The 19,880-nt window shown below is 38.7% G+C and overlaps 1 protein-coding gene across 1 annotated transcript; it reads right to left on the bottom strand.

The window, feature by feature from the left end:
- Nucleotides 1-1,903: 1,903 nt before the first annotated feature.
- On the bottom strand, nucleotides 1,904-16,111 carry CCDC34 (coiled-coil domain containing 34; the record flags this gene model as incomplete). The annotated part of the gene is made up of 5 exons (XM_008944597.1): nucleotides 1,904-2,121; nucleotides 3,615-3,756; nucleotides 3,943-4,101; nucleotides 13,417-13,524; nucleotides 15,979-16,111. Coding segments are annotated over 5 exons (760 nt in total), but the record flags the coding sequence as incomplete, so codon positions are not given.
- Between the last annotated feature and the right edge of the window lie 3,769 nt (nucleotides 16,112-19,880).

Here is a 19,880-nt window from a genome sequence, read left to right as displayed (position 1 = left end):
TCTTCTTTGCTCAGCAAAACCATTATGTTGATTGAATCAGAGCCAGTATGTACACTCATGAGCTATCTTGCCTTAACCTTACTTGTAATTTAGTTGGGACAGAACTGCATTTACAATACTATAGATAAGCTACAGCAAGGGCCTCATCTGGAAGCTGCTATTTTAGGGGTTGTAAGTCCACTTAAAGCTAGCTGTTTCCAAAGGAAACATTCTGATTCTGAAAACAGGATAAACTTTTCCACAGAAAATTTAGTGGAGGAAAAATAAGACTGTCTCGGGTTGGGAGGAAAAAAGACTAATGCCTTTAGATATTTATTAGTATTTTCTAAATTCTCCAAAACAGAATTCCACATTGATTATTCTGGCTGAGGCACCTGAAAGAAAACTACTCAACTTCAACATTTACTGCTATATTCCCGTTCCTGAAAAAAATTCACATTTATGATTTATTTGGCCCTTTCCCCTGGGTGCAGACATGCAATCCTGAAAGACAGCTTATGGGAGTTAGCACAAGAACCCCTGTTAAACTGCTGGTTGTCATTGTTCAAGCCAACAGAAATCTTGTCAATGATGTGTTACAGCAGAATTGAGCCAGATTCTTTCATGCTCTGTTCATATAAATGCTACCAATGCCCCTCTTCATACAATAGGCCATTTTACGTCACTATGAGCTAATAAATGCTAGAACAAATATTAAGTCATAAATACACACTCAGGTAACTATGTCAACACACTTCAGTGGTGGCCACATGTTATTTCAGAAAAACTAGTGGAGAAAATTCTGCCATGACCATATACAGGACTTCAACTAAAATGGAGTCCCAAGAAACCTCTGTAAGGTAATCCAAAATAAATCACTCACATTAAAATAAAATGTTGTCCCTTCATCTAACGACTAATGGACTTCTAGTAACTTAGACAATTGTTGAACTTCTGACCCTCATAAGACATCTCCACATAGCAAGGTCAGATGGAAAGATTAACAACTAATCCTCTAATCCACCAGTTTCATCCCAGTCCGTCGCAGAGAAAGCCAGGAACAGAGCTCTATATCCTGAAGACAATGTGCAGACTTCTTCTGTGAAGTCCACGTTCTCCAGCTTACAGAAACAGTTTGGCACCCTGTGTATTTTATGGAGTCCAGACTTCTAACAAGCGCGCATAGTAAAATTAATATAAAATTCTGATTCTCAGTTCTGATGAAGAATAATTTTCTGTTCATGACTTTACAGTATAAAATGAAAAATTAAACTCAACTGCATAATGTCCCTTTCACTGCTTTAACAACTGGTGAATGGGAAGTACTTCATGAAAGTCTAAACACGTGACAATAATTTGTATCAGAAATTACTGACAAGCACAAACCAAATAATCTATTAACATGAACCACTGTTAAGTTGACCCTTTTTATATAACTCATCAGTCCTCGGGCAAAACTTCCTGTACTTTCATCCTGCTCTCTCCTGGCCTCCACTTCTAGGAGAGCCTGCATCCCTCTGCTGCTCTGGGATCCCAAGGACAGCACAGCCCTGCAGATGCACATGGGCATTGAACTCCTCCTGCATGAAGCCAAGACATTTTTTAAATAACCTGGTAATGCTGTTGCTCAAAAGAATAATCACATACACAAAAGAACAGGAAAGAAAGAAACAATCCTATGTGCTTTATTGGTATTGAGGTCCAGTCCCATTACAATTAGATACAGAAGTTTTTCTCTTTTTATGAAAATGCAACATATATAAAAAAAAAACATTAAAAAGCTGATTGGTCAGTTAGCTGTAAACACAAAATTTGCTCACAAAAATTTTAAAAAACTAAAAAAGAATACAGCCTGTTTTGGACATATAACTACATTTACTTTCATATTTATGGCGCAGTTCACTCAAGAATAGTTCTGTTTTCTTTACTGTAACTGCTTTCTGCACAAGGAACCAACACAAGGGTTGCTCCTGGGCTTAGGAATTACCAAAGGCAAAAATGCATCTGGTTGACAAGAGGCGGGTCTCTTACTCTTCTTCATGGCAAGAACTTTGTCTTCCTTTGGAGGAGGCACAAGTACAGGTTTCCAAGGAATGGGGTTACAATATCCTGGAGCTGGATATGAATTGCCATCAGCACACCCTGAAACAGTCAGAAAATACACAAAGAATTTTTACACTACAAGCTTCACAATGCAAGCAGTTACAATAATCATCTGACTAACCAAGACACAACAGGAACTTCAGAGGAAGATTGTGTAGGCACACCACAATTTAAGTGATTCAAAGTAATATATCTTTCATCTTTTTTCTTACCAGGAGGAACTGGCATAGTCTTCATCTCTACTTAAAAAAAAAAGGCAGGTTGAATTCTGTGTAACATTCAGAATGCCCAGTTCTTTGCATTCTTAAAAGCTGTAAATGTCTATGAATATGCTTTATGTTTTTCTGCATTATTTCAAACCACTTATAAATAAAACTTCCTGTCACAGCAAATGCAAAGCTCACATTTTTCTCCACCTTTGCTTAACTGCTATTCTTCATTTTAGTGAGGAGAAAAACACACTGATTATCCACATATACATTAATAATCTGCAATTAATAACCTAGGGCCCATAAAGCAGCATCCGAAAACCTAAAATGCAACCAAAGGAGCATGTTGCCCTGTTGGTCATTTTTCTGTTGTGAAATTTCAGTTCATGCATCATGTGGTTGGGTAAAACAAAGTCTGTAATATATTCCAGTGCATAAACACAATTGAGTATAGAAATATTTTTTAAACATATCACTTAAACAAGTGATTGCAGCTGTCAGGAAGTAATAAAGGTACAAAACAAAACATGAAGGCAAAGTGTATCACCATCTATAAACAGATGTAAGCAAAAGTGCAAAGGTTGTTCACCTGCTTTATACATTTTCTCAAATATTCAGAGCCTGGAATTTAGGACCTAAAATATTTTGTTGTCTAGTCAAATGATAACAATGATTTGAACTCTATGAAAAAATAAATACAAAAGTCTGTTGGTTTTGTTTTTCTTTTAAAGAAAATTGAACTAAGCATGCAAATGTAAAATGCAATACTACTGCTTCTTGCTGCTGTTCTCCTTTTTTACCATGAGGGATGACAAAGAAGGCAAAACCAGAGTAAGACTCAGAAAACACCACACCAACAATGGCATTATCTTTAAAACAAAAAAGTAGCAAAGCTAACTGGAAAGGCTCAGAACACAGGTTGATTCCCATGTCTTCTTTTTCAGACAGGACTCTGTCAGCCTCTCATTAATATTATTCATCATTAATAATTAATCCCAGTAGTTACACCTACTGTAATGCCAACACCAACTTTAGGAGGACACTAACATAACTGATTTGCTCCACAGGAACCAGTAATTTGCTCTAATGATTCCTATGCCTGATTATACTTTGGTATGCCACATTGTTCTCCCCCCTAATAATGTGAAGGGCTTCAAACAATGCACACAGGGTATCAGAGTGAAAGCTTCTCTGACTTACACCATATGAGATATTCATTCCCATGTACCAAAATTAGATACTGGAAGAACATCTTAACCTGGCTTCATTTTAGATTAAAAGAGCAGAGGAAAGGAATCATGTATGGGCAGCACAAGTACAAACCTGCAGACTTCCCATGTGGGAAGCCATAACCATTTAAAACAGGGCGTGGCTTATTTCTAGTATTATGTAGCCATTCCTGAAAGATCTTCTCTGATCTTGCTTTCTTCTCCTGTAGCTCAGCTTCCTTTTCCTTTTCTTTTTCCTAAAAATAAAAACCATCTTAGATATTTACAAAGCCCTGTACAGTATACACAAAATGGTAACTAAATCATCTGCAAATTCCCAGACTGCCATTTGATTAATTCTAATCAATTTTATCAACCAATATATTTAGTAGAAGTTACAGATTACGTAACCCCATCTAAACAAATTATTAACTGATTAATACCTTCTCTTTCTTCTTCTTTTCTGCCTCCTCAGCTCTCTTCTTCTTTAACCATTCTTTATACTTTACTTCAGCCTTTTCTTTTAACTGCATTTTTTCTAGTTCCCTTGTGGCTTTTTCTGCCATTTCTCTGCTCAGCTTTCGTTCCCTTTCCCTTCTTTCCTACAGATCAAAGAAAGAGAACAGAAACTTTCCAATATATTTCAATGGGCAATTCTTTTAAAGGAATATAGTTAGTTTTATTACATAATTCCAAATAAAATTATAATAAACTTGAAAAAATCATATTATATGCTCCTTGAAGACAGAACCTATTCATTATTCACTTCCAGATGATAGTTTTAAACGTACAAACTTGTCACAAAACATGATGAAGAGTTTCCTTTCGGGACTTTTTATGCTAATAAGTTTACCATTCTGTTTTATTTATTCAGACATTTTGTAAAACACTTCAGACACTTATCAATACTTCTGGGAAAGAAATACACATTGCAATTCTTGAGAACGGTGTGTTAAGTTTTCCTTTTCAGGGACTCTGGAGCAAACTACAGTTCCAAATGGAAGCCAGGGAAACCTCTCCCCTCTCTGAGCCACTGTGATATGCAGATTGTTCAGCTCACTTAAGCATAAATCAATAGGAAAATAAGAAGTTCACATGAGAATCCAGTTCATGTCTTGTGGTATTCTCTACACTTCTATGTTCTTTAGTTTATTCTATGAATCAATCCCACATATTTCTCCTCTGCAAACAATAAAAGAGAAAATCAGAAAACTCATTCTAGGGTAGGCAAAAAGTGATAACTGTGAAGTGTCATTGCCACCTGTGCAATCTGGAAGATAGAATGCACAGAGCTGTCACTTCTACAACTTTCCAGTGTATGTGCAGCTAATAGTACACAACAATACTTTGGGGATATTGTATCAATGGCTTTCTTGATTTGGAGAGGGGGGTATTTTAATTTCAAAACTAAAAATAGCTCTCGCCTCCCTTCCTTGTAACCTTTACAAAACATCTGGGACTCTACTGGTTCAGTACTACTTCTGCTCAGCTTCCTCAGCTTGGAAGAACCTGCATACACCTGTAGAGGCAAAAATCTTTACCAGATTATCTGTGCACATGACCTGGGGGAGAGGCAGAAAACTTCAGATCAGTTTCCACTTTGCAAAAAAAGAACTGTTGAATAAAAATGTTGGTTCTCTTTTAAGTTTTTTTCTTTCCTTGTATGCTCCCTTGTACACTCCTCTTGAACAAAGGAGATGTGTAGTTTAGCAGGAACTTACTCTGACTCAGAATTATTACAGCTGGCAGTATGGATGTCAGATGCCTAGAACTGCAACTGCAAAGTATGATAATTGAATGGAAAAGATGAAAAACACTTGTAAGACAAGCAGGAATATACTTCCCTTCCCATTTTGCCTCTTATAAGCACAAAGGCTGAAAGCTAAAGCTCCCTCCTGCTCCCCCCATGGGCCTCTTTCCTTTTTTCCAGATATATTGCACTTCTGGAAAATCCAATTATCCATAAGGAAGCAGAAGCCATAACACTGGAGTTGGGGACCAGCACAATTCTCTCAGTCTGGTTTAAACAGGATATCTGGCAGTTCAGTCCTTGTCCCACATAACAAAACTTACCAGAAATCAAATAAAGTAGCACCATACAGAATAAAAGCTTTAGCTTATATTGCCCTGCAAAACAATAACTCATTTCTGCCATTTATTGGATGAGATGATGAGGTGCAAAACCAGGACAAATAAAGAGAAAACTTTCAGATTAAAACACCTGCCATTTTTTTTTTGCAAGACATAGAATTAGATAACAAATGCTTTCATGTTTGAATCCTTATCCATACTACATGGAATCACCTTGATAAAGAAATCATTCCAAGCAGTCTTAGCTTACTCTTGACATTCATGTCTTCCAAGCATGTCACTTCTTAGCAGAAGCAGCCAGTGTACAGAACTGCTTCAGTCAGTGTGCCCTATTCCATGACTGCCAACAGAAGTATTGCTACAATCCTAACATTGGGAGCTAGATTAGGCATTAACTCTGAGGGTTCACCCCCACATTTACAGGCTAGGCCTCATTAATGGTATTTACCACAATCTCCAAGGTAGATGTTTCTTCACCTAAACCATGGTGATACTTCCAGTACCACTGTTTTGGTACACTCTTGTCAAATATTCTTATCTGGTGACAAAGAGTTGTGTATGCACTGCACATCATTTCACAGAACAATCAGCTATCATTCTCTCCCCCCCTTTCTTTTTTTATTTCACTTCTAATATACTCTAGTGAACATCAGCTGAATTTGTTGTGCAGTGTAGGGATACTGGTCAGATAGGAACCCGCTCCAATCTTACTGCACATTCTGGAATGTAGAACTTCACAGAACTACAAAATAACGGAAGTCACATTAGTGTAATTTCAGAACACTCACTGTAAGGCCTGTACATGTGATAAAATTATTATTTACAACTAAAACCAATGAAAAAAAGAATTTCATTCTGGAAAAAAAGTAGTTGATATTATGAAACATTTTTGTACTAGTGAAGAATGGCAACAAGACCTTTCTTAACATGAAACAAACCCTTCTATGCTTAAATACCTTAAAAAGGAAAAATAATCTGGTTTTGGCAAATTATGCCAATCCTAAGTATCACCTGCCTGAAAAAGAAATAACCAATTGCCTAAGCTTTTCCTCCTTCTCTGTCTAAAATTCACCTTCATCTCTTCTATTCAGAGCTGTTTCTCTCTTCCTTCATTACCAAGTATTCCCCACAACTCCTGTTTCAAGACAATGATAGCCTGGGACACAAAAAAACATTAACGTAGATGAGAAATATATACTAAATAAGTGAGTTAAAAGCACTGACAGAGGCTTACAAATATTTCAAATCTTTTGTTGTTTGCTGGCTTCTCTCTGTTGTACATGAAAGCAAGTTACAAAGCTAAGGATCTTTCAGAGCTGTGGTCTTTAGCTAAGGGTCTTATCACATAAAAAGCATGAAAATAGATAGAGGAGGAAATTGAAACAATGGGCTAGAATTGTTCCACGATGGACAGCAATTATAAGCAGAAAATAGACTAAAAACTTTTCTAAAGACTGTAATTAAAAGGCAGAGAAGCTTCTCAAATTATGTATCTGTAATCACAGTACTTCAGATGAGTTTAGCTACTATCTAGGCTGACCCAAAGTTAAATTAGGTCCTATGTAAACAATGATATGCCATGCACGCTACCATGACAGCCAGAACTATTGCCAAGTTTTTCTTCCAATGAGACATCCTTAAAGCAGGGAGACTCCCTGCAGAATTGCAGACTTTGCAGCTGCCTAGAAATTATTCTGCAGACAAATCAGAAATGCTTCTCTCACACAGAGAGAACAGCTCTCTGTTCACCAAGTCAGTGTGCACCACATTCCCAGCTGTTTAATAGCCTGGCTTACGTCAAGCTCCTGTCACCCCAGCCTGCCCAGCTCCCCCCATCCTCGTTACTTTCCCTTATACAAGTCTATCAAAAATGCTAGGAACGTGTATATTAGTGTCCATGTTCTTCAACCCTCCTTCCACTCATATATGGGGGGAGGGAAATGATATAATTTGTTTATGCTCGGTGTTGTCAGATTGGGTTTTAAAAATCCTTTGATCTTGTGTTCAAAACAGACATCTATTCACTAAGCCACTAGTAAATTTACATACACTTTAAAATACGATTACAGGTATTACATAAATGAAGGTATTGATTGTAAAAGATCCAATTACTCACTGCAAGAAAGGCTTGTTCTCCTGCCACCCCACCCAAACACACTATTAAGGAGAAAGGATATAAATCTGCCCTGTGGGTTTGCTGCTCTGGGCTGTGATCCTATCGGAACCTAATGAAGCCTGGGCTGGGTCAGAACTTGGAAATCCCCCACCCAAAACAAGCTCAGCTGTCCCACAAAGCAGTGGTGGTGACTCAGGAGGCAGCATGCATCTCCCTGAGTCAGTACCAAACCAAAGTCTCATCAACAGAACTACTAACATTTAAGAGAAATTGGGCCTATGTGGACACAGAATTGTCAAAGGAATTTACAACTTGAAGCATCCCACTTTCTTCCCCATGGAAGGCAGAAATACTGAACAACTTTCCAGGAAAAAAGAAGTTCAACTGCCATCGAAACAGAGCCACTCTATCCAACTGGAAGAAAATTAATAAAATACATATTTATGTATTTTCATATCCATGATTAAATGAGAGGCTGCAAAGGGTAAAGCACAGAGATGCTTTCTGCTCTGCATCTTCTAAGTGGAGCATCACAGAAGAGGAAATATTTCCAGAAGTTCATGTTGTGGTTTGTATTTTTAAGATACTTCTCACAGCAATCCTTTCCCCTTTTCTGGTCTGCGGAATGTGACAACTTTTTTCTTTCCATAGATAACTGATGGTTCTATTTCACAGCTGTTTGCCCTGACATCTCATCTACCATATTCTAGCATCATTTTATGCCAGTGGTGAAATAAAGGAAAAGTTCACACTGCCAGCATCAGAACAGAAAATTTCCTCATTTATCCTCATAATCATCCTGAACGTCAATCACATTTAACAGCCTCAGAAATCTGGGTACTTCTGCCAATTGTTATTAGCTTTTCAATTTAGCCCTATTACATAGCTCAGTCACCAAGCCTAGCCCACAGAAATACTTCTTTAATGTCTCTAGAATTGGCATGTGAAGAGAACAAGAGGCTAGGAAGGAGGCCAGTGGAACAACACTGAGCTGCAGTCATCTACTGACAGGCATGTTTACCACAATTTACTGCACAAGGTCACCCAGAGTCAGCACAGACCCCACTGCAGTCTAGTCACTGGAGAACTGTGAGATGGTTACATACACAGATCTTTCTCCCAAACTGTGTTTCATGTGGGTGCTCAGTATATGTGACAATGTAAAAAGCTGTAGTGTACTCGGTCCCTCAACACTCTCGGGGCCTTCAGAAGAATGCAGACTCCACAAATGCTGCTGAAATACACAAATACACAAACACTCATATTTTAATCATCTGCCACCCTGAATTCCTCCTCCACAAGCCTATCTAAAACTAGCCCTAGCCATGAGAAATTAGTTCATTCTACTTACAGAAATCTAAAGGTAAGTCTGGACAGAATTAGGCTTCAGGTACAGCAAAAAATAATAGCCACAGCACTTAACATGCACCACCTCTCAGAAAAAGGTCTGTCTAAAGACACAGCAACACTGTGCTCAAAAAAAAACCCCACCAAAACCCTGAAAACAGACTGTCTTGTAAAGTACTCCAGGTCTAGACACTGAAAAACCCACAATATGCAGACATGCAGGAAAAAACTCTCTAAGAAATTAAGCCCAGATTTACCAAAAAAAGTTTAGATATGTAAAGACAGACTTGGGCACTTAAAAATAATATTTAAATTCTTAAAAGCAGCTGACTCTCAAGGTTGGAAGGTATTTATACTAGATATTTAAGCTTCCCTCACAAATACATTTCTTGAAAAGGTTCAGTCTTGAAAAAGGTGAATGTCTCAGCATCTCTTTCAAGTCTAAACTGTCAGCAAAAACCATAGCACATCAGGCTCTCCATGAAGCGCAGCAGCAACCACAGCTTTGACTCAGAAGAGTTCAGCTATTAGAACACTAACCTAGGACAGGGAAGACCTGGATTTCATTACCTCTCTGCCTGAGGGGATTCAAACTAACCTGTCCCACGGTGGGGAGAAGAATCCATCTACCAGGCTGCAGGCTGGGGTGAGAGGGTTCTCCACCCCTTCTGTTGAAACAGTCCCACTCCTCACAGAATAATTAACAAGTCATTGGATGAAAGAAAGAACACGAGTGAGCATGACTTTCTGAGACTCATGCTCAAGCTGCAGAACAATCTGTGTTCTGTATTAGCAACGGTGAGGTCGAGTATTCATTAAACAAAGTCTTCAGAGTAGGAGTTGGAGTCTCAGTCTTTCCTCTGGGAGGAATCAAGCAGTGTACCAAGAAAAGAAGTCTGCTCCAAGAACATTGTTATTCATTATTTTAGAGTGTGCTGGTTCTAGGCTTTCATATTATTATTGCTTTTTCCTTCTTACAAAGACTATCAGCCAAAAGCTAAGTAAATTACAAGAACAAAATTTAAAAAAAAAAAAAAAGCATCCAAACAGAATTTTTACATCCTGTATTTTTTTCCCCATTAAAATTAGATCTTTCAGTCAGTAACAGGGACTCGCTAGAAGAAAAATTAACAACAACAACAAAAGGCTGAACTTCAAAGTTCTAGGAGTAACACCTGTTTTGCTCATATTTACTTTCAAGAAAAAATAAAAAGCAATGTCTTATTCTCAATTCAACAATGCAGAAATTATTTCAAATACTAAAGTCAAATTAACACTGGTGTTAGGATAATCAGTTTTTCCAACGTAAAATGTGTAACTTCACTACTTATGCTCTTACAGCTTTCCTAGACACCTCAATAATATAGCATAAAGTATCATAGACAAGTTAAAAACAGAAGACAAGGATGCTAACAAGATGAGTTTCAGAATTCAAATTATTTTGGGATGCAAGCATTCCACTTATGAGATGTCAAAATCAGTAAAGGCATATTAAATATGATGGGAAGATACTATATTAAATAGACAGTAGATGGTGGAGTGCACTCATCACTGTTAATTTTTAAAATATTTAATCAAAAAGTTGTTGTCATTAGGCCTGATCTTTAACCCTAGTATGCTAATCAGCATCAAATCCTAAGAGGTTCTGACTGTTATGACACTGTTCTAAAGAATTAAACAATCACATGAATTTACAGATACTTCACAGTTTATGCATCCACACTGCACTTCTCAGAGCCTCTGGTACTTTGATTTGAAGGGAGCTGATCAGGAACTCAGCAATTGCAAGTATGTTACTTAAGTGTTGAAACCCATAGTTATTGATGGGAATGAGACTTCCCATCTCAGGATCAAAAGTTCACATAAAACAGGAAAAGAAAAAGAAAGTTGCTACTTTCAACAAGTTTCCTATTCCATGGCAAAACATTAGGTAGTCAGTCCTATGTAACTGGGGTTCTTCAGATACAGTCTTTAAACCCAGCAGTCTGGACAGGTGGGCAAATCTTAAACCCACATTGTGCTTACAAAACACAACAGCAGGGACTGGGACCCTGTTTATAGGAAGATAACATTTCACGTGAGACTACCTAAATCTCCAGACAAAACCTTCCTCAGTTCTTTAGAGAAATGTCAGTAAGACACAGAATAAGGAAGAAAGGGAGTCTGGAAAGACAAAGGTTTTATAAACCAAACTGTTAACAAGTTCTCCATACTGCACCTCATGCCTGAGGCTGTCAGGGTGAAGTCTTCTTCCTGGAAGAAGGCTATGTATGTCTTGAATTCATTAACTTAGGGGTAAATGAGGACAAAAAAACCAAACTGGCTTCAGACAGAAGCTTACATATTTTCCAAAAGAGAAGCGAAGCTTTTCACTAGTGTCTCCAGAAAGTTCCATTGAGTAGATCACAGTAAGTTATCAGGCAGTAGAACCAGTGCCTGGTTACACAGTGAAGAAACCTCGAATTGAACTACATTGGACAAATTCTCAATAGTGCTGGTCTTCAAAGGAAACACTAAAAAAGAAAGTATGAACGAATGATCAGCTCTGAACATCTATGACCTCATATGTCACTTTTTTCTTTCCAAATTTTTTTTTGGCATATTCCCAAAAAAAGAGATGTATATGTGCTCCCTAAGAAAGTCATAGCAACCGTCAGTGCTCATGCATCTAACCTTAAACTTCACGTGAAATCTTTGCAGTTTTAAACCCCCTCTTAGGCACTGAGTGACGTATTTATCCTCCATTCTGTCCCACTCCACAAAAACATGACAGGCAAGATCTCTGCAGCACAAATGTTAATATCCTAAAGACAGCTAAGCTTTTACGTTCAGTTTGCTCATGATTTGAGTGCGGTTTACAGAAAAGACTAGCTAGTGAATCATCTGAATTAAATGAAAATCAGATTACTTTTGGTAAAAGCTTGGGACATGGCCTAAGGATGACCTTAACCTTCCAAAACATAATATGACAAACACCAGACAAATATATTTTTACCCCTGTCCTCTGGGCTGATGCGATTACCATAAAAAGACCTCCTATTCCCACTGACAACAGAAAAGAAGTTAATCAGTAAATCCACAAAAACAAAGGTCTTTGGAAAACCCAAACAGGCAGAAATTTACAAAAGTGCAAGGTGGGGGGGGGCAGGGAGGAGGAGGGAGAACTAGAACTTTCACTGGTTTAATTGTGAACAGTTTTAAAAGGCAGACCAAACTCTTTCAAGCCAATGAATAGTTACAGACACCTATAATTTAATTTGCATTTTAGAAGAGGAAAATGGCATTGTTTGTGCTGAACAATAAGTATTCTCCTTTTTGCTGTGTCCTTTAATAAGGGAGGACCCCTTTCTGCATCATAATAAAAGCCTAGAGCAGGACTGGTTTTGGGGTGGGTCTATGCCAGTCATCCAGTCAGCACTGAGACTGAAGGTAATTAGGTTAGATCCAAACACAAGTTACTCTAGCGAAGGAGGAGCTCTGAAATGATGAAGACAAACATACGAGGTCTGGATATCCAGCCCAGCTAGTGTTACTGTGATGTCTTTAATCAATTTTCAGCTGGTTTTATTCAGAGCCAGAAGTACAGAATGGTAAGCAACTGGTATTGCTACTGACCCTAAGTCAGTGAATGCATATGGCCACAACCTGCAGGGGCAGAACCAGGCCAAGCCCCACCATGTCCCCAGTTCTGCTGCTCACCACACACGTATGTTCTGTGTGACGTGGTGCAGCACAGTGCCCCACTCAGGTCAGCATTCCGTCTGCTTCTGACCCTGGACTCAGGCATCCCTCTCAACAGAGCTCCAAAACAATTCTGATCCCACTCAGAAATTACTTTTTGGATGAAGGAATTCCCAATTGCTAACCGTGGTCTACTGAGAATGTCCTCAGTCTGGCCTCACACCTCAATTATCCCTCTAAACTCTACCCTACTATTTGCCTGTCCACAATGGTACTTAACTCAATCCTCCTCCTGGCTCTGCTTGGTGTGTAAGACATTGCAGAGAGTTAAGATGCTCGCTTTACCAAAAATGTCTGGGCATTGAACCTAGGATGTCAGAAAGAGTGGAGTACACTGAAGGCCAGAACCCCTGCTGTAATTAGCAGAAGGCTACTGCACAAGATGTAGGCCAGTTGTCAGTTATCTGACTACTCTGAAAACAAATCTCTTTATACCTTATGGAAAAAAAAAACAAATAAGTCTTGGAAAAATATTTAATGTTTGCATAGATTTATAACTTTCAATTAAAACAGTCATTCATTCAGCAAACTAAACAGATGGTTGTCCAAACAGTCTAAGTAGATTTTACATAACTTTGAATATGATATGTGCTAGAATATTTGCAACCAAAGCAATATTTACCTCTTCCCTCTTTTTTTGGACCCATTCTTTGTGCTTCTCTTTAGCTATTCTTTTCCTCCTTTCACATTCTTGCTTTTGTTTCATCTTCTCAAGCTGTATATTCATTTCCTAATTAAAGAGAAAGTATATATCTTAAATACATGTGAACATCTACCCCAGTACACCCAATACTGAAAACAGTGCTGCAGTTAAAACCATGTACCCATTAGATTCATCAAAATTTTGGAAAATATGGATGACAGTCAACACAGAAATGTTATGAACTACAAGCCATGGAAATGTGTAAATTCTTAGAATGTGAACTGGAAATAGATATTTTAAGTAGGCTTTGGAAACAATTAAACAAAACACTCCTTAGCTTATTTAAATGCTCTTTCTGTCAGAAGGATCTTCATTTGCAGCTGTACTTTTCTACAATACCTAAAATTTACATGGTGTACTGCTCTGCATTCAGGAAAGCATTAAAAGCTCACTGAAATGATAAGTCACTTGTGATGTATAGTACCAGAACCACAGGAACTTTATGACTTCACTCAAAGCTTATTAAAATCAAAATTATTTTAGCAAACTTAGAAACAGGAGCTTTATTTTGAAGATGAGAGAAGAAATTCTGAAGTAGGACTTCAGATCCTTCAGATCTTATAGGACATACAGTATATATGCAACCACTTAAATCTGTCCAAGGAAAGAAAAAAACATGACTAAAATGACAACTTGAGATGTCTGGCTTCTCCAAGAGTAGCTTTAGTATAAAGTGTTATTTTTCTATGAAATTTCATACCTTCAAAAATAGATGGAATTATTTCCATGAAACTGATTTTACAGTCCCTTCACTGCTGTCAGTTTCAGAGAGAACTCCCTCTTCCTATGACACTGAATTTGAATTTAGTAAGACATCAAGAAAACACAGGAACCTACAGAGAGCTCAAAGAGAACACTCACAATACAGACATAGTTTGAAAATACAGTTGTTGCTGTATTGAGGTAAACTTAGAGCAACTAACACCTCCTTTAAGTTTCAAGACATCTGTATTGCAGGGGTCCTGGTTTCTGTAAAAGGTGATGGCACTGTGAGTACCTCAGAAAGCCCCATCCACTCCAAACATTTACCCACATTTTCAACATTCAGGGCAGACTCACTGCTGCTGTTAGCAAAAGATACAGGACTTCACAGTTACTTTTTAGGATATCAGCTTAGAATATTCTTTACATGCAAATATAGTAATATATTTTTATATCACATGCTCTATTCTCTTCTGGCATTTTACCAAAAAAGTTGACTGTATTTTTTCTCCTGATATAAGCTATTTGAGTTGCCTACATTGCACTTTAACATCTAATGTTTTCCAAATTCTTACAAATTAAAAATATAACATTCACCTATTCCACTGATCTCTTTAAGTAACACTTGTCCTATGACTGCTGTTAATACATATTTAAGAGGGACAACTTCTAGATTACATTTAGCACTGTATGAATGCTACTGTGTGATACATAAGAATAAATTGCTTTGGTTTCTCATCAAGACTGCATGAGAAGTCTGTATACAAACCACACTTTCTACATGACAGTAGACATTACTTTGGTTCATTTTTTGTACTTAAAAGCCACACTAGGGAGAGATGATTACCAAACTCAAATCTGAAGGGGAAGCCATGAAATATGTGGCAAATATTAATGAATCAGAAACATATTCCTCAAGTTCAACACACTATCTTGGTGGTATGCTGACCTCTAAAAGACCGTTCTAGAACCTTCCAGCGGTGGGTGTTCTATAAACAACATGAGGTAGCCCACATGAAACAGCTCTGTTATATTCACCTTACAGATAACTTGAATCACAGGAAGGTTAGGACTTTGCTCAAGGTCAAACAGTAAATCAGTAACTAAAGTGAGAAATTATCCAACTTTGCTGTGACTGTTCTAATCACTACCCAATACTTCCCATTTGATTTTAAACAACAGTATCATTTAATCACCTGCAACTACAAACATATTAATCAAGAAAAGATATAACACTCTTATTAATTCTGCCCCAGCCTCTGTATTCAAGCCCTCTCCATTTGCAAGGGGGCAAAAGATAGGAGGAGGGAAAAAAATGCTGGGACAGGGAGACCTATCCTGGGAAAGGACACCAAGCAGTTGTGTAACTACACACCAAGTGGTAACAACACAGTGCCTCACATTGAGGTGAGTAGCTGGGCACACTCACACCCAGTACAGGCCCCATCGTGTTTTACTACTTACACACAGGTCTATGTACCCATGATGAAAATCAAGGTACCAATTATATAAATATGTTTTAATCCTTTAAACTCAAACCATTACCTGACAATTGGATAAGCAAAATATTACCCAGCACCACTTCAATGAAGCATAATATTTAGCAAAAGAGAATGCACGTAGCATGAATCATGTCAGCGTTGTCAAATGCAAATGCTTTGGAGGCCCACGACACTAAGAAATAATGGACAAAACTACCTGTGTTTCCACAACCAAAAGAAAGTTCTGTGCTTGCTATTTTCTGTTAGACTTAACATCAAGCCAGGTGGATGTATTCACCTCTGCAGCTCTTGCCTGTAAGCGGGCACGTAGCTCCTTCTCCTTGCCAATGAACCATTCTTCCCAGGGTGAAAGATTATCTTTCAAAGGTGACTCCTTTTTCCCCTCTGCTATTTCAGAGTCTTGAACCTGCCTGAATAAAAAATGAGAAATGTAGAAGAATATTATCTGTCCTATATTTTAATTGAAAAGTTCAGCAGTGCTACTACCTTGAAAAATGACATTTCTTTTATGACTTATTGTGACAATAACACCATCATTTCTCTACTTGCTTAGTCTTCTCCAGAATGGATAAATGGCATTTATAGTGCACCTCTGAGCATCTACTTTACGTTCTGCTCATTAAATTCTAGCTTTTAGTGATTTCACACAACCCACCCCACCCTCCATTCCAAACTGTGGAACAGATTCAAGCATCACATTTAATCAATTAAACAAAGACTAACACCAGAAACATCAAAGTGTCACCCTCCTCCTCACAAATGGAAACTCAGGAAAATTGGAAATTTAACATTAACATCCTGCCCTTCATCAAGGAGAGGCTCCATGTATCAAGTGGCCTTTAGCACAAGCAAAGGATCATCAAGAGTTTTTTTTTTTTTCTCCTCTTTCTAGACCTGTAGAATTGGATTCATGATGTCAAGCAACCCCAGCATTAAGAATCCATTCACTCTAATACGTAAAGTTTTCCATCCTTGTCCTGGTTTGGAGGCAGCCCTGACCCTTAACTGTCACAACCCTAAAAAGCCTTCACAGGAAGCATACTTAAGAGGCTTGCATAAAATACTTGATGATATTATATAAGGTTCTATTAAGACTTCTAATAGGATACCTTGCATAACTCATAGCTTCTTTACTCATGAATAATGCAGCAATCCTAGCCCCAGGCCAGAAATATATTTTATAATATTCTATACATGTACTATCTCATAAGACAGTATATTAGGCTCTAAGTCAACAAAAACTGAAAACATGCCAATAGATTTATTCTATCTCACAGAGGATTTTTTCTTAACAATGCAACAGTGAAACTAGACTTCACTTTAGTATTTCATATGGACATGTAGGCTCTGGCAACACTTACCTACCTACCTCACTACAGTGAGTAACTGTTTGCCGAACTCAATCCATACAAGAGGATAAAACATATATAACACATACATAACACAATATGCTTATTGTGTTAATGCTCCTGAAATAAATCTTTTAAACATAAAGCATCTGGTTTGTATCAATATGAAGGTATTCATAGATTCACAGGGAACTGCAATGTGCTGTGGCAAAAGACACAGTAACGGGACACGGGATGACAGTTTTAAAGTAAAACAGGGCAGATTTAGACTAGATACAAGGAAGACTTTTTTACAGCGAGGGTGGTTGATGCCCCATCCCTGGCAACACCCGAGGTCAGGTTGGACGGGGCTCTGAGCAACCTGCTCCAGTTGCAGATGTCCCTGCTCACAGCAGGGGGGTTGGACTAGTTGAGCTTTAAATGTCCTTTCCAACCCAAACCACAGTATGAGTTTACATCCCACTGATCTTCAGAACGTATTTCTGTGATACAAAGCATCTGGGGACAATGTCAGTGCTCAGGAGTTCTGTGCCACTCTTCTTCATTTTTGCACCCCCGTGTGCATGTGCCAACACAACTGTTTGCCGGTCAAGCCCCCACACGTCCAGGGAACTACTTCATGCTGAGAACAACCTGGAAAAGGGTCGCTTCCCCCAGGCAGCATCAGCCCCTGAGCCTCTCTGCACTGTGCTGAACTGGCAGGACACCCTGACACAGACAGAGCAGGGAGGAAAGCAGCCCAGGCCGAGCGCTGCCCAACAGGGTCCTGCTGCACCCCAGGGCTTCGTGCTGCAGCATTAACAAACACCAACATTTAACAGAGACAGTTTTTAAACAGGTACATGTAATAAGGGGTGCCAGTTAAGCATGCCTAATAGCACACTTTGTTGGAACCTAACTCACTGAAACTTTATCAAAGATAACGATAAAAGTATTTTGCATTCAAATCCAGGAAAGCAACACAACTTTGTCCAGGCTTGACGTTTTGGGCAGGGATACTTCCTCAACACATTCTTTTGCTGTGCTGATTTGCATCATGGCACCTTGTACTAGAACAGTGCTGCCATATTAGACCAACTTGAGGAAAAGCACTAGTAGAAAGAATGAATTACATCAGTAATTATAAAGTTCAAGTTGTTAACTTCTCAGAAAAAATAATTCACAGTAATAACCTACAAACTGATTGTATACAAGTAAGAAATAACAGAAAATGATACTGAAACAGAGGAAAACATAAACTTAGTACAAACTGTTAGGAGAAACATTTCTCTTCTACCGAGCTGTGTGTAGAGCTCCCAGACTGCACCACAGCAGACTGGGACCCAGTCCTCCCCTGTGTGTATCCTACCCACCCTCTCCCCAGCACACTGATTCTGTATTTTGAGCCACACAAAACTTAATTTTCATGGGACCATCTTCTGAAATGTTAGCAAGCTCACAGCTATGACCTTCCTCAGAATTAAAATAACAGACTTCTTACAGTACCTCATCCGCAAGTGCACATTTGTTTTTAAATGAGCATCTTAAATTAGATACATTTGGCATCAGAACTGATGTCTGATTAACAGAAAACACTGATTATCATTTACCATATACTCACTTAAGTCACACCATCAAACATAACACTGATCTGTAATGAAAGTATGAAAATGCCCAACACCATTTCACAAGGCCTTGTTTCAGCCTTTCTCTTTTGCAAATCTTGCATTTCCCACATTAAGTGTCTGCCCCTGGGTAATTTTTCTGTAGTTTTAAGAGAACAACAACAACAAAAAAAGCTCTTTGAGAGAGTGTGTGCATGTAGGGGGGTAGAGGCTGTGTAAGAAGTGTTTTTTATTATTACACTTTTGAGAACTTGGCAGTTATACACGGAAACTGCTGTATGAACATTTGGTAGATGTTTATTACAGCGCAGCACCAGGATTATTCAGATGCAGTGTCTGCATGAGTGAAGTATACATTGTGTCTGCAGACTTTAATGAGATTGTTCCAACTTGGGCACATGTAGACCTCGTCTTCAGTTGCACCTTACCACTGCCAGGGGACTAGTGGCACAAGAGGCCCCAAACCTGAAAGCTGTTTGTTTCAAGGAGCATCTCAGGCTGCAAAGTCGGGTGGTTGTTTGGATTTCAAGGTACATGAACAAGGTTGCTTATTGGGAAGGAGTAAAAGGAGAGGAAACATAACCTGAGACAGGAGGGACCATAAACTGGCTAACACCCTTTTCGTTCTGAAGCTTCCTCCTATGTGTGAACACATTTCTTCAACTTCTAGCACTTCTTTCAAGAAATGCTTGTAAGAAAAGTTCCATGTGGTCCATATCCCTTGACAACTCTCCAAGGAAGTCTGAGCACCACAGTGGAACCCTGCAGCCCTGTGAAGCTAGGCTGTTCTTCCCTCACCCCACCAGCACTTCCAGCTCCCAGCTGCCAACATCCACTGCTTCCTGCATAGATCTGCAAAGCTCCCACTGCGAGGTGGCATTCCAGGCACTCCCTGCTCTTCCCCCTTCTGTTTTAAAAGGGAGGGATAAGAATTGTTTATTCTCCCATCAAGCAGCGGAGATCCCCGGGGAAAGAAGAGATATTAAGTTTGCATATAATTAAAAGGGAACGAAAATAAGCCACGGGAACAAGAACCGTGCAATGCATACACACAAAACTGACTCTGGATGTAGCTATATACACTAGGTAAAATAGCTTTTTAGTCTCCAAGAACGTTTAGAAGGATGACAGGAACGGCTGCACTTTTTTAGCTGGCAAACACACTGAGGCTCAGGTCAACAGCTTATGGATGTTTCACAAAGCCATGAATACACACAGCTGCCCAC

Source organism: Merops nubicus, unplaced genomic scaffold (genome assembly GCF_000691845.1).
Source record: "Merops nubicus isolate BGI_N331 unplaced genomic scaffold, ASM69184v1 scaffold47267, whole genome shotgun sequence".
Lineage (NCBI taxonomy): Eukaryota > Metazoa > Chordata > Aves > Coraciiformes > Meropidae > Merops > Merops nubicus.
The sequence above is the reverse complement of the archived record's forward strand: the minus strand, read 5'-3'. Positions and strand labels throughout refer to the sequence as shown.